Source organism: Pongo abelii, chromosome 4 (assembly GCF_028885655.2).
Source record: "Pongo abelii isolate AG06213 chromosome 4, NHGRI_mPonAbe1-v2.0_pri, whole genome shotgun sequence".
NCBI classification, from domain to species: domain Eukaryota; kingdom Metazoa; phylum Chordata; class Mammalia; order Primates; family Hominidae; genus Pongo; species Pongo abelii.
This window is the reverse complement of record NC_071989.2, coordinates 86,331,621-86,353,050: the sequence shown is the minus strand read 5'-3', so window position 1 is coordinate 86,353,050 and position 21,430 is coordinate 86,331,621. Positions and strand designations below refer to the sequence as shown.

Below are 21,430 nucleotides of genomic sequence, written 5' to 3'. Positions count from 1 at the left end.
GCTACAAAATGAATGAACCTTGAGAACATTATGCCAAGTGAAAGAAGCCAGACACAAAAGGCCACATATTGTCTGATCCTATGTATATAAAATGTCCAGAATAGGTAAATCCAGAGCACAAAGTGGGTTAAGGGTTGCCTAGGGCTGGAGGGTGTGGGAGTAAATGGGGATTAACTGCTAATGGTGCAGGGTTTCTTTCCGGGGTGATAAAAATGTTCTAAAATATGTTACAGTGATGGTTATACAACTTTGCGAATATATCATACTAAAAACCATGGAATTTTACACTAAAAATGGGTGAATTTGATCATATGTGAACTATATGATATACTCTTTAAAACATGTATTTAAATTCCTCTTATGTCTCCCTATTGATTAGAAGGAAAAGTTGCCACCTCTCTGACCCTTCTTCTGCAGCCACATCTCCCTCTAACCATAATCAAGAAGTACTCCCTGCATTTATGAACTCATGTCATTAGATCGGGCCCACCCAGATAAATCTGAGATAATCCTCACATCTTACAGGTCTTACCTATAATCATATCTGCAGAGTCCCTTATGGCATGGAAGGTAATGTATTCATAGGTTCTGGGAGATTAGGATGTTGACATTTTGGGGAACCATTATCCTGCCTATCACACCCTGTTTTGTACTTCTTTCTATTGCGTAAGGGTCTCACACATGTTGACAGATGGATGAAAAAAATATATTATGCAGGTACTAACAGGAGCAACAATGACAGCTAAAACTGAGCTATCTATACATCAGACAAAGTAGATTTAAAGGAGGAAAGCATTATTAGAATTAAAGAGGGAGTTTTCAAAATAATTATCCAGTCATAGAAGAGATTTTTAACATACCTCTCTCAGTAACTGATAGAACAAGCAAACAAACAAAAATGACCATAAAGGTATAAAAGATTTGAACACCATAGTTAACAAACTTGACCTAAATGATATACAGAGCATTGAGCCCAACAACTTCAGACTACATATTTTTTACATTGGTGCTTGGATAATTCATAGTACGTATTAGAAATGAAAATGTTGAATATCTGTTATTCAAAAGGTTATAAAAAAATAACAAATTAAGCCCAAAGAAAATAAAGGGAGGGAAATAATAAAGATAAAAGAAGTTAATGAAATAGAAAACAAACATACTACAGATAGGATCTACAAGGCCAAAAGTTTGTTGTTTGAAAAGACTAATAAAATCAGGCCGGATGCGGTGACTGACGCCTGTAATCCCAGCACTTTGGGAGGCCAAGACGGGCGGATCATGAGGTCAGGAGTTCCAGACCAGCCTGGCCAACATGGTGAAACCCTGTCTCTACTAAAAATACAAAAAATTAGCTGGGCATGGTGGCATGCACCTGTAATCCCAGCTACTCGGGAGGCTGAGGCAGGAGAATTGCTTGAACTCCGGAGGCAGAGGTTGCAGTGAGCCAAGATCGTACCACTGCACTCCAGCCTGGGTAACAGAGCAAGACTCCATCTAAAAAAAAAAAAAAAAAAAAAAAACTAATAAAATCAATTAAACACTAGCAAAATGTATCTTGGAAAAAAATGAGAAGCATGAATTGCCAATATCAGGAATAAACAGGCAATGTTACTACAGATGCTACAAACATTTAAAAGATAATACAAAACAAGTTCACATATACTACACAAATTCCTAATAAAATACAAGTTATCAAAACTGACAAAGGGAGAAATAGAAGATCTAAATGGTCCTATACCTGCTCAGGAAATTAAATCAATAATTTCAAACCTTCCCACAAAGAAAACTCTAGGCCTAGATGGCTTTACCAACAAACTCTTTTTTATGGATGAATAGTATCCGGTTGTGTCTATATACCACATTTTCTTTATCTGTTCATCTATTGATGGACACTTAGGTTGATTCCATATCTTGACTATTATAAATAGTGTTGCAATAAACATGGAGGTGCAGGTATCCCTTTAGTATACTGATTTCCTTTCCTTTGGATAAATACCTAGTGGTGGGATTACTGCACTGTATGGTAGTTCTATTTTTAATATTTTGAGGAACCTCCATACTGTCTTCCATAATACCTTTACTAATTTACACTCCCACCAACAGTACACACATACATTTTTAAAGCATAAAACAGTGCTATATATTATCCTTTGGCACATATGTATTCTGCATTTTAAAATGGCTGAAGGATGCACTGAAGTCGCAATAGCAGCAGCCTCTAGAGGAGTAAATGAAAGGACAGGGTTTGAGGATAGGGACAAAGGAGACTTCAACTTCATTTTTATTGTCCAGTTTCTTTTATTTTTTTAAAAAAAGGCAAACATGGTAAAATGTTAACATCTGTTCATTTTGGGTGATGGCTCATAGGGTGTTAGTCATATTATTCTTTGTAATTTTCCCTTTGTTTAATTTCTCAAAATGAAAACAATAAAGTCGAGATAATAGTATCTTTCATAGTTTAGTCTTAGGCTTATTTATTGTTTAGGTATTTTATGTTCCTGTTTGTTTTAAGAAAAAAATGTGTATAAATATAAGTATAGATGAGATAGTTAAATTTCCTTTTTTTGTTTGTGTTCACAAAACATGCTTGTTTTATTTAACATTCTTTGGTATCAAAATGTGGCCTTCATACAAACTTGTGAGGAGTAAACCATGAGGGTTCACAGTTTTACCACAGTCTGTATGTTAGCAACCACTTCCTGTGATAGACATGCTCATGCACCTCAAGTACTAGAAGCATCCGTTTGTATTGGAGCCAAAATATCCACAAGCAGAGAAACAAGAAGTCAAAAATATTTTCCTCTTTGGTGCTAAAGATTTGCTGCTGTGTGATTGTTGAGACTGAAGCTCTGAAAGCACCAGTGTTTGCTGGATCTGTCTCCAGCTTGTCTCTACAAGGTCATTTCCAAAAGACTGTCGAAAGAATGGCATGTCCCGCCTTTTCCACCACCGACACACCCTGCATGAAAACCCCAGGAGCACAGAAGTCCTGCGTGGGTGAGGAGAAGGGCTCTCTCAAAGTCTATTATCAAAGGAAGGCAGACAGATGGGTTAACCACTCCAATGGAGTCTATACTTTTACAGACATATCACATATTATGACAGTTAATTATTAGGCTGGTGGTTCAGCAACCGTTCGAAGTGATCCCAAGATGATTGCCGTGACCATATTTGAAAAGCTAACAGATAAATGTGGGCTTAAAACAGACTATATGTTATTCAGCTAGGCCTCAACCATAGGCTTAGGTAGGAGTGAGGTGAGGGCCTTCGTGGACCCACCAGGGTCTTCCACAAGAGTAGAACTCTTGCCTTGTTCACTCCTTTCATAATCAGGCAAAGGAAGGAGTTATTCAAAAGGAGGAACTGAGCATGTTCAACCCAGACCCTTTTTGCTGTCCAATTTCCAGCCAGCCTGTTACCTGGATATATATAAGCACTCTGGTCTGCTCTCGGCTGTGTGCTCTAAGGGAGCCCATTGGGTGTTCAGCAAGATCAATGGTGAGGGTTAAATCTTTCTAAGTCAAGGGTCAATTACAAACAAGATCTCTCTGCTACAGATCTGAAGCCATATTCTCTCCAATAGATTTTGTCAGTAACAAAAGCAGTATTTTTTGTTCCATCTGTCTATCCTCTACCTCTTAATTGGTTTCAAACTTAAGAGGTGGTAGAGATTAGTAATTGCTCCCCACAAAAGCGAAAAACCAACCTGATGATCAATTAATATAAGATCTCAAAAATGATAAATTAATATAATCCATGATACCAGCCAAAAATTTGTATACCAAATTTATTCTTACCCCCATAGTTATCCTGTCTGAATAGTTAACTGAGTACTGCTCACTTTTAGATTCCGTAAGAGTTGTTAAAAAACAAGTCTTTGTACTCTATCATGGCATGCATGAACTCTCATAGCTTGAAATGACTGCATTAAAATGTACATTTTATAATTTCTTATATTATTTACATAGGTATAAGTATACACAGAAAATGTATTTAAATGTTTGACAGCCAAAAACAAAAACCAAAAAAAAGTCACCCTGCTGTAACAGAACACTGTTCTGCATATGGCTAGCTGTACATTGGCAGAACATAGCGATTTTAAGGATGAATTAGTGTTGTAATCTCTTTGGGATTTCCTTTATATTTGCGGTGGTTTATGACTGACATTTCATGTAACTATAGCTTTCTGTTTGGATTTAATAAAAGATTCATTTCTGTGGCAAGATACACATTTGCACTCCAGTGTTGAATGAAAGCTACTGTTCTGCAAGGGTATAAAATGCTGATTTATAACAACATATTCCAATAACAGCGATCTAATTCTTTCAAACTATTTCTTCCCAGGTCCCAGGAACAGCATGGCTCCAGCAAAGGATGACTCTTCTCTTCCAGAATATTCAGCCTTTAACACATCTGTCCATGCTGCAATTAGACATGGAAATTGGAAACTCCTCACGGGCTACCCAGGTAGAGTGCTTAGCTTAGCAAACTTCCCTTCCCGTGGTAGACAAAGGAGGGCTGTGTCCTCAGGGCGGTATCTCCAGTCTATCTGCACTCCTGGGATTTGATTCCCACGGCCATTTCTCTGGAAAGAGAGGACATTATCACTCTTGTTCTAACCGTTTCCCATCTCTTCCTCTGTGACTCCTCCTCAAGGCCCCTAAGCCCTACCACTTACCTCACTTTGCTCAGATACCTGAAATCTTAATTTGTCTTTCTAATCTTTCATGATCCCTCCTGATATATGTCCTAGAAAGACAACTATTTATTCAGGGTTTTCTTTTCCCACTTCTAAGACTCCGCCTGTTCCCAATTACACAGCTTCCATCGTTGTCATGGTGCAAGTAAGCTTTCCCAATGGATCATCAAGGAGAAGCTTACCGAAGTAACAAATGCCTTTTGCGAAACATATCTCTGGGGCTGCTGAATGAGGAGATAAGAAGGAATGGTTTAACCTACTCGTCCTAACCAAAAAAAAGAGAGAGAGAGAGAGAGAAAGACAGAGAGAATTAACTGTAGCAGGGGTGAAAGGAAGAAATGTCACTCTTATGCTTCATGGAAAATACGGATTTTAAATATGTGTGGCTATCAAGCACAGCACATTTAGCTAACAAAGAGAGTCTCTGAGAGCTACACCCTCAACCAGTGGTATAGCTGGGGAAGGAGGTTGCTCCTCTGATTATATTCTCTAAGAGTAATATCTTTTCAATACTTTTAAAATATGTGGGATGATGGTTAAGGCTGTGATGTAATTAATCAATGTTTACAATGAGAACATTCTTGGCGTTTGCAATATGACAAGTCTTTTTTGATTGGGATTGTCCCATGTATTGCAAGACGTTAGCATCACTAGCTCATGCCCACTAAATGCCAGGAGCACCCCTATGCCCCAGTCCTTGTGACAAGGACATACACACATGCACACACATTTCTGGGTGTCCTTGCTTGTGAAGCAGTGAGACATGTCTAGTTAAAGCACCAGAAGTCAAGTCTGAGAAGCATCTAGAGACAGCATCTAGGGCCGCATCTTTTTATGTTTCCACACCCACAACCCAGTGCAGCCTTGGCCTCAGACTCCTTCCCTGAAATTAGAACCTGCCTCTGTGCTTCTCCCTCAGTAAACTGTTTTGTTTTCTTTGCTAGGCTGTGGTTACTGGTTCCCTCCACCGTCTCAATACAATATTTCTGAGATACCCTCATCAGACCCACCAACCAAGACCCTCTGGCTCTTTGATATTGATCGGGACCCTGAAGAAAGACATGACCTGTCCAGAGAATATCCTCACATCGTCACAAAGCTCCTGTCCCGCCTACAGTTCTACTATAAACACTCAGTGCCCGTGTACTTCCCTGCACAGGACCCCCGCTGTGATCCCAAGGCCACTGGGGTGTGGGGCCCTTGGATGTAGGATTTCAGGGAGGCTAGAAAACCTTTCAATTGGAAGTTGGACCTCAGGTCTTTTCTCATGACTCTTGTCTCATTTGTTATCCCAACCTGGGTTCACTTGGCCCTTGTCTTGCTCTTAAACCACACCGAGGTGTCTAATTTCAACCCCTAATGCATTTAAGAAGCTGATAAAATCTGCAACACTCCTGCTGTTGGCGGGAGCATGTGTCTAGAGGTGGGGGTGGCTGGGTTTATCCCCCTTTCCTAAGCTGTGGGACAGCTGGGAACTTAACTTGAAATAGGAAGTTCTCACTGAGTCCTGGAGGCTGGAACAGCTGGCTCTTTTAGACTCACAAGTCAGACGTTCGATTCCCCTCTGCCAATAGCCGGTTTTATTGGAGTGAATCACATTTCTCACGCAAATGAAGGGAGCAGACAGTTATTAATGGCTCTGTTGGCCAAGGCTTCTCCCTGTCGGTGAAGGAACATGTTCAGGCACTCCTTGTGAACCACCCCTCTTGGTTCACCCCTTACTCACTTATCTCATCACAGAGCATAAGGCCCATTTTGTTGTTCAGGTCAACAGCAAAATGCCTGCACCTTGATTGTGGCTTTTACAATACAGAAATGTGTTTTTATCCTAATTTATTTTCCCCCAGCCATTGCTCACTCTGTCTAGACTTCCCGCCACTTCCAGTTCTTCTGTGGCTTTTCCTGCCTTTCCTTTTGACCTCAGTGTCCTATCCCTGGGAAGACCACTTTGCTTCTCTACCTGAGCACCCCTGATTTCTGGAACGCTGCCGAGCCCTGCCTTACTTTTGCCCCTAGGGCTGAAGCTAGAGGCCTCCCCGTAATAGGCGGTGGAGTTGTTCTGTGAGGATGTTCATGGTAGTCACTAAGAGGGCTGGGTGGGAGATGCTTGGCTCTGTGGCATCTGTTCAGCGAGGCTTTTCCTATGTTGCATAGAGTTAGTCATCGTGATTGTGGTTTTATCTCATAATATATTAAGACTTGCATTGCTATTTACTAGCAGTGAGAAGAAACCTCAGGAAAGGATACGAAAAAGCAAGTGGCCAGTGTCTGGGATACTGGGCCTTGGTAAAGCAGAGGAGGGCGCACCCACAGTCCTCTTATTCTTTGTTTTACTTCTTGTTTTGAGGTTCTGGGGTCTGGGAAAGAGGATGCACAGTTTGATCTGCAGGCCTTTCTCAATCCCACTAATGTCTTACTAGTGTGGAACAGTCCATATTAGCTCTAGAGAGTGTCAAACCCAGAGAAATATGTGCAAAAATGGTACTCTTTTCTGCATTAGCCCCACCATTTTGTTCACCAATGCTTGGAACACTGCCTGAAGGCACTCAATACATTTTTTAATTTTTATTTTATTTTTAATTTTTTTATATCTTTTTGAGACAGAATCTCACTCTGTCACCAAGTTGGAGTACAGTGGTACAATCACAACTCAATGTAGCCTCAAACTCCTGGGCTCGAGTGATTCTCCCACCTCAGGCACCCAACTAGCTGGGACTACAGGCATATAATGCCACACCCAGCTAATTTTATTTTTTGAAAAGACAAGGTTCCCTATGTTGCCCAGCTGGTCTTAAACTCCTGGGCTCCAGCACTTCTCCCAGCTTGGCCTCCGAAAGTGCTGGGATTACAGGCGTGAGTCACCATGCCTGGCCTCATTTTTTAAAACAAATGAATAAATGGACAAATGAGTAAATGAGAAAGTCTCACACCATGAAAGATGCTAGTCCAATGAGCTGAATACAGAGGTAATATAAATGTCTTCCAACTGTTGCTTTTCTGTTCTCAAGCTGCCCCTCCTGGGGTAGGAGCGTAATCTACATCACTGGGCAGTCACAGGACACTCTGTAGCAAGGTTGTAGCATCCTCTCCAGTAGGGGGAGAAAAGGAACTGTGCCTACCAAAGGTACTCTCTTGTCAGCAATTTCCATTTCTATTCTTTATGGGACACTAGAAACTAAAAGCAACAAATAGTCTGATATAAGTCCTTGTGTAGTCATCCTTCAATTCAGTAGCAATATTTTCTGGTCACTACTAACCTGTATTGTATTAAAATGAGACTATTGGAAGGAAATGGTGCTAAAACTAATAACATCTCTTACCAGCCTTTACCTAACTCCTGGGTTGGCAAACAGCTGACCAAACTGCCATCACCTCCCACTTGGAAGTGTATGGCCGATAGCATGAAATAGCTGAGCCCAGATGTTCCTTCTGCATCCTCCGAATCCCAGGGCTGGTTGTAGGTAGCAGTTGGAGGCCATTGCTACAGGGTGCCTATCTGTTATTGCTGCTGTCCTCCCAACAGCTGTCTCCAGTTCTAGTTCCTTGGTTTTCAGGCACAGTGGGGGATGTTCTGCACCCAGTGGACTTCAAAAGAGTTTTGAAGACTTAATTTTTTGTAAAACAAGTACTTGAGATTTTGGTTTATCCATAATAGAATGTATCTCATTAGATTCTCTGATTCTGTATAAGAATGTGAAAAGATATATTGTTGTTAGAAATAATGTTATTTCTTTCCAATTTTTTTTTCTTTTTCTTTTTTTAAGAAGGGGTCTCACTCTGTCACCCAGGCTGGAGTGCAGTGGTGTGATCTCGGCTCACTGCAGCCTCTAACTCCCAGGTTCAAGCTATTCTCCTGCCTCAGGCTCCCAAGTAGCTGGATTACAGGCATACACCACCACGCCTGGCTATGTTTTGTATTTTTCGTAGAGATGGGGTTTCACCGGGTTGGCCAGGCTGGTCTCAAACTCCTGACCTCGAGTGATCTACCCACTTCGGCTTCCCAAAGCACTGGGATTACAGGTGTGAGCCACTGTGCCTGGCAAATTTTTTTACCTCTACAGAAGATTTTGCTTATTTAATTGTGAGCTCATTTTTCTTTGTTACTACATGATTATTCCAGATTTGGGGGACAAATAAAATTAATCTTTTAAAATGTGTCAGCCATGTGTATGGGGCTTCCATTTGGGGTGACGAGAAAGTTCTGGAAGTAGATAGTGGTCATGGTTATACAACATCATAAATGCAATTACTGCCACTGAATTGTATATTTTAAAGTGGTTAAAATGTTAAGTTTTATGTTTTATTACAATTTTTTAAATGTGTCAACCAACTTGATTGTACATAAATTATATCTCAGTAAAGCTGTTAAATAAATAAATATAATAAAAATTTTAGAACTAAAAAAAGTGTCAGTCATTGCCCTAAGAATATAAACTATAAAATAAGGTATTAGAGGAGGTCAAGGAACGGTAGGAGTGAAAACAAAGTGACAATAAAAGGGAGTATTAGCTCTGTATTGCTGCGTAACAAATTACCCCAAAACTTAGCAGCTTAAAACGATAAACATTAATTACTTCACACGTTCTATGAGGGTAAGGACACTGGGAGTGGTTTAGCCCAGTGGTTCTGGCTCAGGGTCTTTCGTGAGATTGTAGTCAAGCAGGCCTGTGGTCATCCGAAGACTTGAGTGGGGCCGCAGGCTGACTCACTCACAAGGCTCTTGGCTGGAGGCCTCAGCTCCTTGCCATGTGGGCGTCTCCACAGGCTGCTTGGATGTCCTCACACATGGCGGTTAACTTCCTCCGGAGCAAGTAAGCAGGGAGCCACAGGGCCTTTCATGACCTCGTCTCTAGAGGTGTACACTGTCACTTCTACCATTTTTCTGTTTGTTAGAAATGAGTCACTAAGGCCAGCCCATATTCTAGGGGAGGAAAATCTTACTTTTCAAAGGGAGTGTCAGATTTGTGGACTTATTTCACACCACATCAGAGGAAAATGGTCTCGTTTAGCCTCCTGGGGAATAGATTGTCAAGTCCACATGCATTTATCAAATGCTGCTATTTGAAAAGAGATGGTAGAAAAAGCATTCAACTTTGCTATTCAGCAGTAGACTAACCATGAACAAATCACTTCATCCTCTCTGTGCCTCGGTTTTTTTCCTGGTAAAGTGATGGGTTGAATTAGATAATTGCTAAAGTCTCATATCCCTAGTGTCCAGAACAATGCCTGGCACACAGATATTCTATAAATGTTGGTTGATTGGCTCTCAAATGACTGAAATCCAATGGGAGGATGTGAAATAATACTGTGCTAAAAAAATAGCCTGAGATTTTTCTAAACTCATTTCCTAAATCTCATTTTCTAACAGTATTCTAATAAAAGTTCCTAATTTTTTTGAGTGCTTACTATATGCCAGGCATTGTACTAGCTGCTTTAAAAAGAGTATCTTGTTTAATATAATTTTTTTCTTGTCTTTTTTTTTGAGACAGAGGTCTTGCTCTGTCACCCAGGCTGGTCTCAAACTCCTGCGCTCAAGAAACCCTCCCACCTCAGCCTCCCAAAGTGCTGAGATTATAGGTGTGAGCCACCATACCCAGCCTTTAATATAATTTTTAAATAACCAGAAGTAATGTTTACATTCATTCAATCTTAATTGTAAAAGGCTTACTTGGTTTTCATCTCTTCCATTTTTTCAATAGCCAATCTTTGTTCAAGTGTAAAATGATTTATGTCAAGAAAATAACCAAAATGGGCTTGTAAACATAAACATTTGTGAATGAAACATTTTAAATGATGCAGAGGAATTCACTATTTGAAGAAACCTTTTTGTAAATCTTTGTGTAAATGCAAATTTTTGCTTTTGTATTTCCAAAACCTAAATACATTGACTTCGGTTTCCTAAATTGAGGTTTTGCTGCACAGGTTTTCCTGAAGAAGGATTCATACCCATGTATCAGGTGCTGGGGAGGAGGTATAGTGACCAGAGAAATGATACAAACAAAACTAAAGGCATGGCCCCTGCACCTAAGAGGCTTACAACCTAATTCTATGACATAAATTTCTTTTCAGCTCAAGTGTTTTTAAGAAAATTGGCCAGGTGCAGTGGCTCACACCTGTAATCCCAACATTTGGGGAGTCTGAGGCGGGAGGATTGCTTAAGCCGAGGAGTTCAAAACCAGCCTGGGCAACATAGTGAAACCCCACCATCTCTACAAAAAAAATTAAGAATTAGCTGGGCATGGTGGTGCATGCCTGTAGTTCCAGCTACTTGGGAGGCTGAGGTGGGAGGATTGCCTGGGAGGTTGAGGTTGCGGTGAGCCATGATCACACCACCGCACTGCAGCCTGGATAAGAGTGAGACCCTGTCTCAAAAAAAATAAAAATAAAATGCCAGCTGTATTAGTCCACGTTCTCTACAGGGACAAGACTACTAGGATAGATGGATATATGAAAGGGAGTTTATTAAGAGAATTGAGTCACATGATCACAAGGTAACGCCCCACAATAGGCTGTCTGCAAGCTGAGGAGCAAGGAAGCCAGTCCGAGTCCCAAAACCTCAAAAGTAGGGAAGCCAAGAGCCTCTGGCAAATCACAGGTATAGGTCCAAGAGTCCAAAAGCTGAAGAACTTGGAGTCTGATGTTTGAGGGCAGGAAGCATCCAGCACGAGAGAAAGATGAAGGCCAGAAGACCCAGCCAGTCTAGTCCTTCCATGTTCCTCTGCCTGCTTTTATCCTAGCTGCGCTGGCAGCTGATTAGATGGTGCCCACCCAGATTGAATGTGGGCCTGCCTCTCCCAGTCCACTGACTCAAATATTAACCTCCTTCGGCATCACCCTCACAGACACATGCAGGAACAATACTTTGCATGCTTCAGTCCAATCAAGTTGATACTCAATATTAACCATCATACTGGCCGATACTAAATATATTGAAATAATTATTATCCTTTGCAGTGACCACTTAAACTTTAAAACCTATTTTTTGTTCAAGTAGAGAATAGTCATATTGTGTATAGACTGGTTCCTGCTGAAAAGCCCTGACCATCCCTGCTACCCAGGTGGATTCAGATGGTATGGAAGTAACCACCACATCTCTTGTACCTTTGCCCTGGTGCCATGGGAGCCACCGCCAGGATGGCAGAAGAGGAGAGCGGCAACTCCCTGGGCCTGACATCAGGGATTTGTGGCCATCAGGAAGCTGGAGAGATGTTTTCATTCTCAAACTAATTCACCAAAGTCACCAGTCATTGATTGCCCTTCAGATATTTCATTTAATCACCTTTATTACTTTTCTGACAATAGAGATAATACATATTACTATTACAATTTTTAAAACTATAGAAAACATAACAAAATTAAACAATCCATAAACCACCACCTGGAGACAGCCATCGTGAACCTTTACACCCCTGTAACAAGACAGTAATTAAGTGGCCCCTTCCCAGGTTGGTTTTCAAATCCCACTGTGCCCTGCTGAGCCCTCTTAGAGATTCAAGATGGTAGATAAATAAAATGTCAGTCTTCAGGAAATCTTCATTTTAATCTCATTAATGAGGTCCAGATGTTCCCAGGATATTGACTCCAAAGGGCCGTGGTTTCACACTCACACCCCACCCTGTGCTCACTCTCCTCCACGGGCCTCAGGAGGGGGCCTGGACACCGAGGGGCCAGTGTGTGATCATTCAGGCCAGCAAGGAAGGGACTCTGCCTCTAGTGCAGACCAGAGCCTTGCAGAGCCAGACAGAGGAGATAAACACACACGCTCCTCCTTCCTCGGGAAAACAGGTAAACAGGATTTACTGGGCTTTTATTTGCATTAAATGAATCGAAGTTTAGATTTGCCCTTTATGTCAACATTTTATAGGTGAGATCATTCAAGCTCATGCTGTAACAGGCACTAGGTGAAGATAACGGCACCCAAGCCCGGCCAGACCCCAGCAGGGGGTGAGGGGGCATTTGATGAGCCCCTGCTCCCAGGATGCTCACTTGCAGCGGGGCACAAACGTGAGGCTTGCACAGGAGGAGAAGGACCCAGGACAGGGTGGGAAAGCAGAGGGGCTCACCGGTCCGAGGAACGCTGCGTGAAGCCCAGCAAGGAAACCTACATTGTCTTAATTTTTGTTTTTCGGGTTTTGTTTTTTTTGTTTTGTTTTGTTTTGTTTTGTTTTGTTTTGGAGACAGAGTCTTGCTCTGTCGCCCAGGATGGAGTGCATGGCGCGATCTCCGCTCACTGCAAGTTCCGCCTCCTGGGTTCACGCCATTCTCCTGCCTCAGCCTCCCGCATAGCTGGGACTACAGGTGCCCGCCACCTCGCCCAGCTAATTTTTTGTATTTTTAGTAGAGACGGGGTTTCACCGTGTTAGCCAGGATGGTCTCGATCGCCTGATCTCGTGATCCGCCCGCCTCGGCCTCCCAAAGTGCTGGGATTACAGGCGTGAGCCACCACACTTGGCCTGTTTTTGTTTTTTACCCACATAAGAGCTGTGAATTCTTTCTGTATAAAGTATTTCTAAAGGCAAAACCTTTGATTAGCATGTACTCTGGATCTGTTAGGGAAGCAGCCGGTTTGGTTTGAAAAGGTTATTTGGACCGGGCGCGGTGGCTCACACCGGTAGTTCCAGCACTTTGGGAGGACGAGGCAGGAAGATCGTTTGCGCCCAGGAGTTTGAGACCAGCCTGGGCAACATGGCGAAACCCTATCTCTACAAAAAATATACATATAAAAATTAGCCGGGCGTGGTGGTGCATGTCTGTGGTCCCAGCTATTTGGGAGGGTGAAGTGGGAGGATCACTTGAGCCTGGAGGGTCCAGACTGCAGTGACGTGAGAGTACATCACTGCACTCTGACAGCCTGGATGACAGAGCAAGACTCCATCTAAAAAAAAAAAAAAGAAAAAATAAAAGGTTACTTGTTGGGGCTTCATAATAGGGCATCTGGTTTTCCTTGGTTCTTAGGCCAGAGCATGAATGAAAGTGTTTGGCTTTAACTCATACAGGTTATGGAAATATGGGGCCCCCACATCCAGGACTCCAGGACAAGGATAAGGGTTCATTTCAGTGGGACCTGCAGTTCTATCACTGAGGTCCACAGATGCTCCTTCCCCACCCAAAAAAGCAGCTGGAGCGCCACAGGCAGCCAGGGCCAGGGGGATGCCAAGCGATCTCAGAGGTTCTGCAGCCCCCCAGCAGCCCCTCCCAGCCCCACCTCAGACCGCTGGGACCCACACAGGCCCTTTCATCAGTGGGGGTCTTACCATGGTGCCTTTCCTTAAATTGATACTCTTTACTTATTCTAGTACTTTAAAGGAATGCTTTTTTATTACCATGATAAAAGAAATACCTCTATCATTGATAATCACAAAAATAGACACAGTGAATATGTATTGTTCTTAAACTTGAGCTAGGAACTGTTTCCAGCATGGAAGGAAAGAAAGAGAATAAAGAGTGAATCACTTTTCACTGTAATTCAATGTCAGTAATGTCAGGTGTATGACTTGGCAACACTGCCCTAGAGACAAGGAAATGTTTCCGGGACAGGCACTCTGGCTCTGATGTGCCCAGGCCCGATGCCTGGTGCTGGGTGGTGCTCCATGGTGACTGGCGACTTCACTTCCTGATGCACTACTCTCCCCTCCGCATGTCATTTCCTCCAAGAAGAATCACAGCTGCACTTTTTTTTTTCTAACAGTTTGTTTTGCTCGTGTGCCTGGAGACCCCAAAGCAAGGGAAGAATTCTAAATGAGTGAAATGTATAAACACGATAAGAAATCAACATACACATCCTCTGCGAGACAGTAGAAAATCATAGGATCCAACCAAAGGAAGAAGCCAGGAAAGTCAATAAACAAGTTGGTAGAGATGCAATATACAGAGATGAAATGTTTAGAAGAAATAACTCAATACTGAGAGGAGAAAGAAAGAAACAACACGGAAGTTTCTTGGGTTAAGAAGTTCCCTGATTACATCAGTATAGTGTGGGAAGTAAAAAAAAGAACAAAAGAAGTTCCCTGAGTCAGGTTCTGATCCCCTTTCTCTACCTTAATTTCCAAGGTTGTGTGAAAGGAAAAGAAAAACTGGGACCCCAATTCACTATACCAGAAGAAAAAAAAACTAAGCTGAAAGCTGACTCATGCAGAAACTGCCTTTCCTTCTGTTCCTAAGCAGATAAAGCTAAGCTACAGATAAAAGGTTAAATATCTTCACAGGTTCACCTTATCAGTAAAGTGCCAATTTACTGAGCTTGAGACGAATACATAATTGACTATTGCCCTACCTGATCCCTTTTCTTGCAACATGTGGATTTCCATACCCTCCCTCTTTCTTCTCCAGCCTGCTTTTCCCCTTTATTTTTATTTATTTATTTATTTATTTATTTTGACTGGATCTTGCTCTGTCACCCAGGCTAGAGTGCAGTGGCACGATTTTGGCTAACTACAACCTCTGCCTCCCAGGTTCAAGCAATTCTCCTTCCTCAGCCTCCTGAGTAGCTGGGATTACAGGTGTGCGCCACCATGCCCAGCTAATTTTTGTATTTTTAGTAGAGATGGGGTTTCACCATGTTGGCCAGGCTGGTCTTGAACCCCCGACCTCAGGTGATCCACCTGCCTCAGCCTCCCAAAGTGCTGGGATTACAGGCATGAGTCACCACACCCGGCTTCCCCTTTAAATATTGAAGCCATCTCTCAAAATTATATTTGGAGAAAGGCACAAACCCCAGACCATTTCTTTGATTCCGTGCTTTTTGCTTCTGGGCATGTCCTTAACCTTGGCAAAATAAACTTCTAAATTGATTGAGACCTGTCTCAGATACTTTTTGGTTTACAATTACGATCTATGGTCCCCTGGATCATAAGGGCCCTCCCTATACCCCAGGAAACTCAGTGTTACTAATGCCTAGAAATTGCCCCTTTTCTGCTTCATCAGCCAGCCCGTAGCCCCTGGGTGCCCACGTGGCCTCACCTGGCCCCAGTTCACTACAGCCTCTTTGGATTCTGTGGTTTAGCTCATCAGATGTGCCGTATCTTGCTAATTACAGGAGCAAGGTAAGGAACTAAACTTTACTGAGGACACATTATCGGCCAGACACTACTGACTCTTACAGTGGCCACTAAACCCTTCACAATAATATCTACTCTTTAGATAAATGTTTTTGCCATTTTAGAAATTATGTTGTGTGAAGTCGCTCGGCCAGTAGCATTGGAATTGGAGCCCAGACTCAAAGCTCTTAACTCAAAGCCCCTGCTCTGTTCTCCCGCGCATGGTTGGACCCCTAGGCCTTGGCCCCCTTCCCTTGCCTTTGACCTGCCCCTCAAAGGACTGAGGATAATTTGTAGGAAATCCTGTTCAAGCAATCTATGATCCAGGTAATCTATGGTGAGTGATGGCCAAAGCTAGAGTTTAAGAAGAACACCAGCATGACAAAGGCATGTGAGGAGTGGGGGCGGGGAAGCCAGGGAGGGGGCTGGCTTCTTGGTTCAGCCAAGAAGCAGCAAAGAGGGAGACATAGTAGGATGAAATGCTAATTAGTGGTTTCCGGGATTTTACAAATTTCTTTAAATTTAGTGATGTTTTTCATATACTTCACATGAAAATTGCCTCCCCACACACAGGTCGCAGAAGTTGGTGGCCATCTGTGCCATCTTCCCAGTGAAGTTGCAGACAAAACCAACAGCACGATGCTGATATGAAGAACAGATGAAATTTACAGGTGGGTTCATAAAGTATCTCTACAGCTTCTGATGAGAGTGCTGGCTTGAGAACAGAATGAATGTTGTATCCAGTTCTATGACCAGTTGACATCAGCTGTTATTTAATCTGTAGTTACAGTCAGGTACCGTCTTGCTGAATTCTGGAGGAGGAGGAGGTGATTTCTACTAGCAACATAGACTGTTCTCTTGGGTACAAAGTCAATAGGTCCTTACGTTCTGTGGTTAGGGCTCTGAGGTGAAGAGTAACAAATACTTCAGATACAAAGAATATTTCTGAAAGTTCTGTTTGTAATGATTTATTTCTGGGGATTGGGATGAACAAAAGTGTCGGCCTGGATATGTGGACTTTCTTATAAACAATATTGCTTTGTGGGGATCTCTGTTTTGGGGTGTTTTTGTTTTGTTTTGTTTTGTTTTGTTTTGTTTTGTTTTTAGATGGAGTCTTGCTCTGTCACCCTGGCTGGAATGCAGTGGCGTGATCTCAGCTCACTGCAACCTCCACCTCCTGAATTCAAGTGATTCTCCTGCCTCAGCCTCCCAAGTAGCTGGGACTACAGGCACATACCACCATGCCTCCGGGTTTCGCCATGTTGGCCAGGCTGGTCTGGGACTCTTGACCTCAGGTGATCCACCTACCTCAGCCTCCCAAAGTGCTTGGATTACAGGTGTGAGCCACTACACCTGGCCAAGGATCTATCTTTGAAAAGAGGAACAAAAACTGACTATGTTTAGGTTCAGATAGCATGTCTTGGATTAATATATAAATTAGACGACTCTCTATTGGTCAACATAACCTGGTTAGAAAAATATATTGATGGCTAAACTGGCAACATTGTTGCCCCATGTAGCTGGGGCCAGGCATGGTGATTCATGTTTGTAATCCCAGCACTTTGGGAGCCCGAGGCTGGCAGATCACTTGAGGTCAGGAGTTCGAAACCAGCCTGGCGAACATGGCGAAACCACATCTCTACTAAAAATACAAAAATTAGGTGTGGTGGTGCATGCCTGTAATCCCAGTGACTCAGGAAGCTGAGGAAGGAAAATCACTTGAACCCGGGAGATGGAGGTTGCAGTGAGCTGAGATCGTGCCACTGCACTCCAGCCTGGGCGACAAAGACTTTATCTCAAAAAAAAAAAGTTAAGTAGCGAAGCCAGAGTCATTATGTCCACCACCCCACTTACTGTTTGGGATGAGGCAAGTCCCTGCTTCTCAGGCAACAGTCTTGGGGAGTCATCTCCTGAAGACAGGATCTGACTGGGGCTGCTGTGGGCTTCTGCTGATGGTGCTTTTAGAATATGTCATCCCGGCTGGGGCGCGGTGGCTCATGCCTGTAATTTTAGCACTTTGGGAGGCCAAGGTGGGTGGATCACGAGGTCAAGAGATCGAGACCATCCTGCCCAACATGGTGAAACCCCATCTCTACTAAAAACACAAAAATTAGCTGGGTGTGGTGGCGGGTGCCTGTAGTTCCAGCTACTAGGGAGGCAGAGGCAGGAGAATTGCTTGAACCTGGAGGCAGAGTTTGCAGTGAGCCGAGATCGCGCCACTGCACTCCAGCCTGGATGACAGAGCGAGACTCCATCTCAAAAAAAAAAAAAAAGAGACTATGTCATCCTGGTGATCACCCCAGTCCAAACCATCTAGTTACTAAGCAAAGCCAAACTAGGTCCAGCTAACCCATCCCCAGATGGTGGGAGACAGCCTCTCTTGGGACAGGGATGGCATTGTGCAATGAGCAGTGGGTGCCATTAGCCCTTCTCTTTGTTACTAAGATTTTATCCATAACATCGTCAGTGAGTAGAGATTGACCTTACTTTTACCAGTACTTATTATACATTTTTAAGATTCTTGCTGGATTGACAGACTTTACAATGTTAATTTGTGTTTCTTTACTGCCAGATGTTTGCACTTTTCCATGTGTTTATTGGCCCTCATGGCTCTTTCCTGAGTGGCCTGACCAGCCCTCTCCCCCAGTCTTCTGGGCCGCATAGTAGAGGGAGCAGAAGAGGGTGGGAAGGAGCCCCAGCTGGGAGGAGACAGAAAGGAAAAACCAGCCTTTGTTTGAACCTGAACCCTCGTCCCAGGCTGGCTACCAGTCCTCCTGTTCCAGGTGGGCATTCTGAGCACACAGCTGTCTCTGATTTCTATTTTGTGTCTGGAATTGTGGCAGGAGGTGAGGAAAAATAAAGAGGTAGCCAGAGAATAGTCAAGGTCCTTTTCTTTTCTGTGGACAGCCAAAGTGAGACTTGTGAGCACATTGGAAAGGCTACTCACTTGGTGATCCTTCAAAGTGATCTTTTTTTTTTTTTTTTTTGAGACAGAGTTTCACCCTGTCATCCAGGCTGGGGTGCAGTGGCACAATCTTGGCTCACTGCAACCTCTGCCTCCCGGGTTCAAACAGTTCTCCTGTCTCGGCCTCCTGAGTAGCTGGGATTACAGGCACACAGCACCACACCCAGCTAACTTTTGTATTTTTAGTAGAGAAGGGATTTCACCATGTTGGCCAGGCTGATCTCCAACTCCTGACCTCAGGTGATCCACACACCTCAGTCTCCCAAAGCGCTGGAATTACAGGCATGAGCCACTGCACCTGGCCAATGTTCTTTTAATGTTGGGACATTAATATTGGAATAAGGGCCCTACTGGGAAGAGCTAGAGAGGGAAGGCCGCTGGGCGCTGCCCAGTCTTTGCCCTCTGATCCAAGCACACAGGTCTGGTCCCAATTGGAACACCCTTTGGCAAAAGGAAAGCCCTACAGATAACTGACTGCCTTTTTTAGAAAGCAATTTAACAACCACTTATTTCTTACTAAGCGTAGCCCTTGGGACCATCTCACCCTCACTGCCAAGGGTCTTACTCCACCCAACCCCACACAGGCTTTCCCTGAGAGGGGTTCTGAGGATCTCTGGGGATGGTGCTTTGATGCCTTCTGGCCCTTCTACTTGGGTTGGCCCATCCCTGAGTCTGGATCAGTTCTGGGAACCCCTGAGCCCCTTTTCTTTTGAGCAAGGCTCATTGCAGGAGGTCATGCCTTCTGTATAAACACCTGATTAAAATGAAAACTTTCATTCAATTTTTAGCCTTTCCTTTTCCAGTATAAATAATCCCAGTTTCTTTCATCTGAACTCCTGAACCTCCTCCAGCTCTTCCAGTCCACTAGCACCCTCGTGATTCTGGGCCTTAACACAGGCGAGTCCATTGGTGCAGTTCATTCTTCTCTTTTCTCTTTGCTTGACTAACTCATCCTTCAGGTTTAAGCTGAAAGGCCCCTTTCCCGGGAAGGTTTTCCTAACCCCGCTGAACTGGAATGGTAGTTCCTGACTCGTGCGTCTCCCATAGGAGTCGTCATCACACTGTATTGTTAATCAGTAGAAATGGCCCGTGTCTGCTTTGCTTCATGGAATATCTGCCTCAGAGCAGGGCTTGGCTTAGGTAATACTAGTAGGATGAGTGTTCGATTTGTTGAATTCCAAGGACCTAACCACCTTCTGATTTTAGGATGACATTTTAGTCCTTGATTTCCCTCTGGTTCTTGTTCCAAACCCTGACGTTCTGCCTGCAGACCCTGCATTCTCAGCCACCAGGCAGCTCCACCCTGCTGCCTGCTTTAGGGAAGTCTGTATCTGGAGCTTCAAAGGGCTTGTTCTCTATTAGCTGGGAGGGCTTCAGTGCCTTCGTCAAATCAGGGCAAACTATTACACTATCCAGACTCCTCAGGCAAGTTTTGTTTATCCTGGGATCTCCTCCAAGATATAAGCTTGTGGCTTCAAACACTTTTTATGGTCTCCAGATTTGAACAGACTCAGATTTTCCCCCTTCATCTTCCAATCCTTCCTTAAGATTTTCCCCCTTCATTTGTTCATGCTTTTTTTACAAATGCTTTTCCATGTGTGACTTCCCTGCAGAAAACTGGCTCCATCACTTATACCTGATGCTGAGATTAGTCTTGCAAATGCCGAGGACTAGTTACAAAGGGCAGGTGACGTGCTTCCTGATGCTGTTTAGTTATCAATCCATGTTTACAGAGGCGTTCCTTCTTCCACAGGGTGGGTGTGGGTGTTCTTTTGATTTAGACACAGTGAAGATAAACTAGTGGTTTCCTTAAGGAAAGTGAAGTTGGAAAAAAAAATGTAAGGCAGGAGTTGAGGTTAAAGAAGATACAAGCTTGGTCTCCTATGTGTAGACTAAGATAGCTTGAGTCTTGGTGGTCACAGAGGCCAAACTCGTTTGGCACCTCCCTTACCTTCCCTTTCAGAACCTTCCAATTGCTTCTGGGTTCTGTGGCTCAACATATTCCCCCTAGTTATCCATGTCTCCTGCGTACTCTGCCCACTCCAGTTATTCCTTGCCTCCATCTTACCTGAGAGCCATTTGAAGTATGCCGCCTCCCTGGATGCTGGCAGAGGTTCCTGGTTATCCCAGTATTCAATATCTAAGCCCCAAAGTCATAAGGTGGCATGGGGAAGCAGAAGTTGTTACAGCACAGTGTTGACTGATGAACTTACCTGCCATTTATAAAAGGTATCCAAATGCAAACACCCCATCCTCGTTAAACTTGCCTCCTCCCTCTAGCCAGCCACCTCATGCTCCTTGTCAGCCATCCTCCCACTGATTTCCCAGCGCTGTAACAATACAGAAATATGATGCAAACCAAATGCACTTTTTTTATGCAGTGGGCAGTGAAGTTAGAGAACTACTCAATCATGGGTAAGCCCATGGACAAAGAAGGATCTGGCAGAATTAGAGCAGCTAACAGAAAGAGAAAATTGACAAGGATGTGACAAAAAAAGCCTCTTCAAAAGAAGGTGATTTGAATATCAAAGGTGGAAGAGAGACCCTCAGGAAATTATGAAACTCTTGAATATTTTTGCAAAAATATTCCTCTTCATCTTCCTGCCTTTGAATGTAAAATAAAGGAAAACATAATGTGTTGTCATATCATTTTATCAAAAGCTAAAGCCCCATATAATTGACTCATTCTTTTTTCAGTCTCAGAATTGTGCACAATCATATATACCATAT

At 43.3% G+C, this 21,430-nt stretch overlaps 1 protein-coding gene across 1 annotated transcript in view; it reads left to right on the top strand.

Moving 5' to 3' along the window:
* Positions 1-9,105, top strand: part of ARSB (arylsulfatase B) — a 219,062-nt gene extending 209,957 nt beyond the window's left edge. The window contains exons 7-8 of the mRNA XM_024246894.3: positions 4,345-4,467; positions 5,644-9,105. Of these exons, the coding sequence (XP_024102662.3) occupies positions 4,345-4,467; positions 5,644-5,909 (389 nt within the window). The 3' untranslated portion in view covers positions 5,910-9,105. The remainder of the gene's footprint in view (positions 1-4,344; positions 4,468-5,643) is intronic.
* Positions 9,106-21,430: the final 12,325 nt, after the last annotated feature.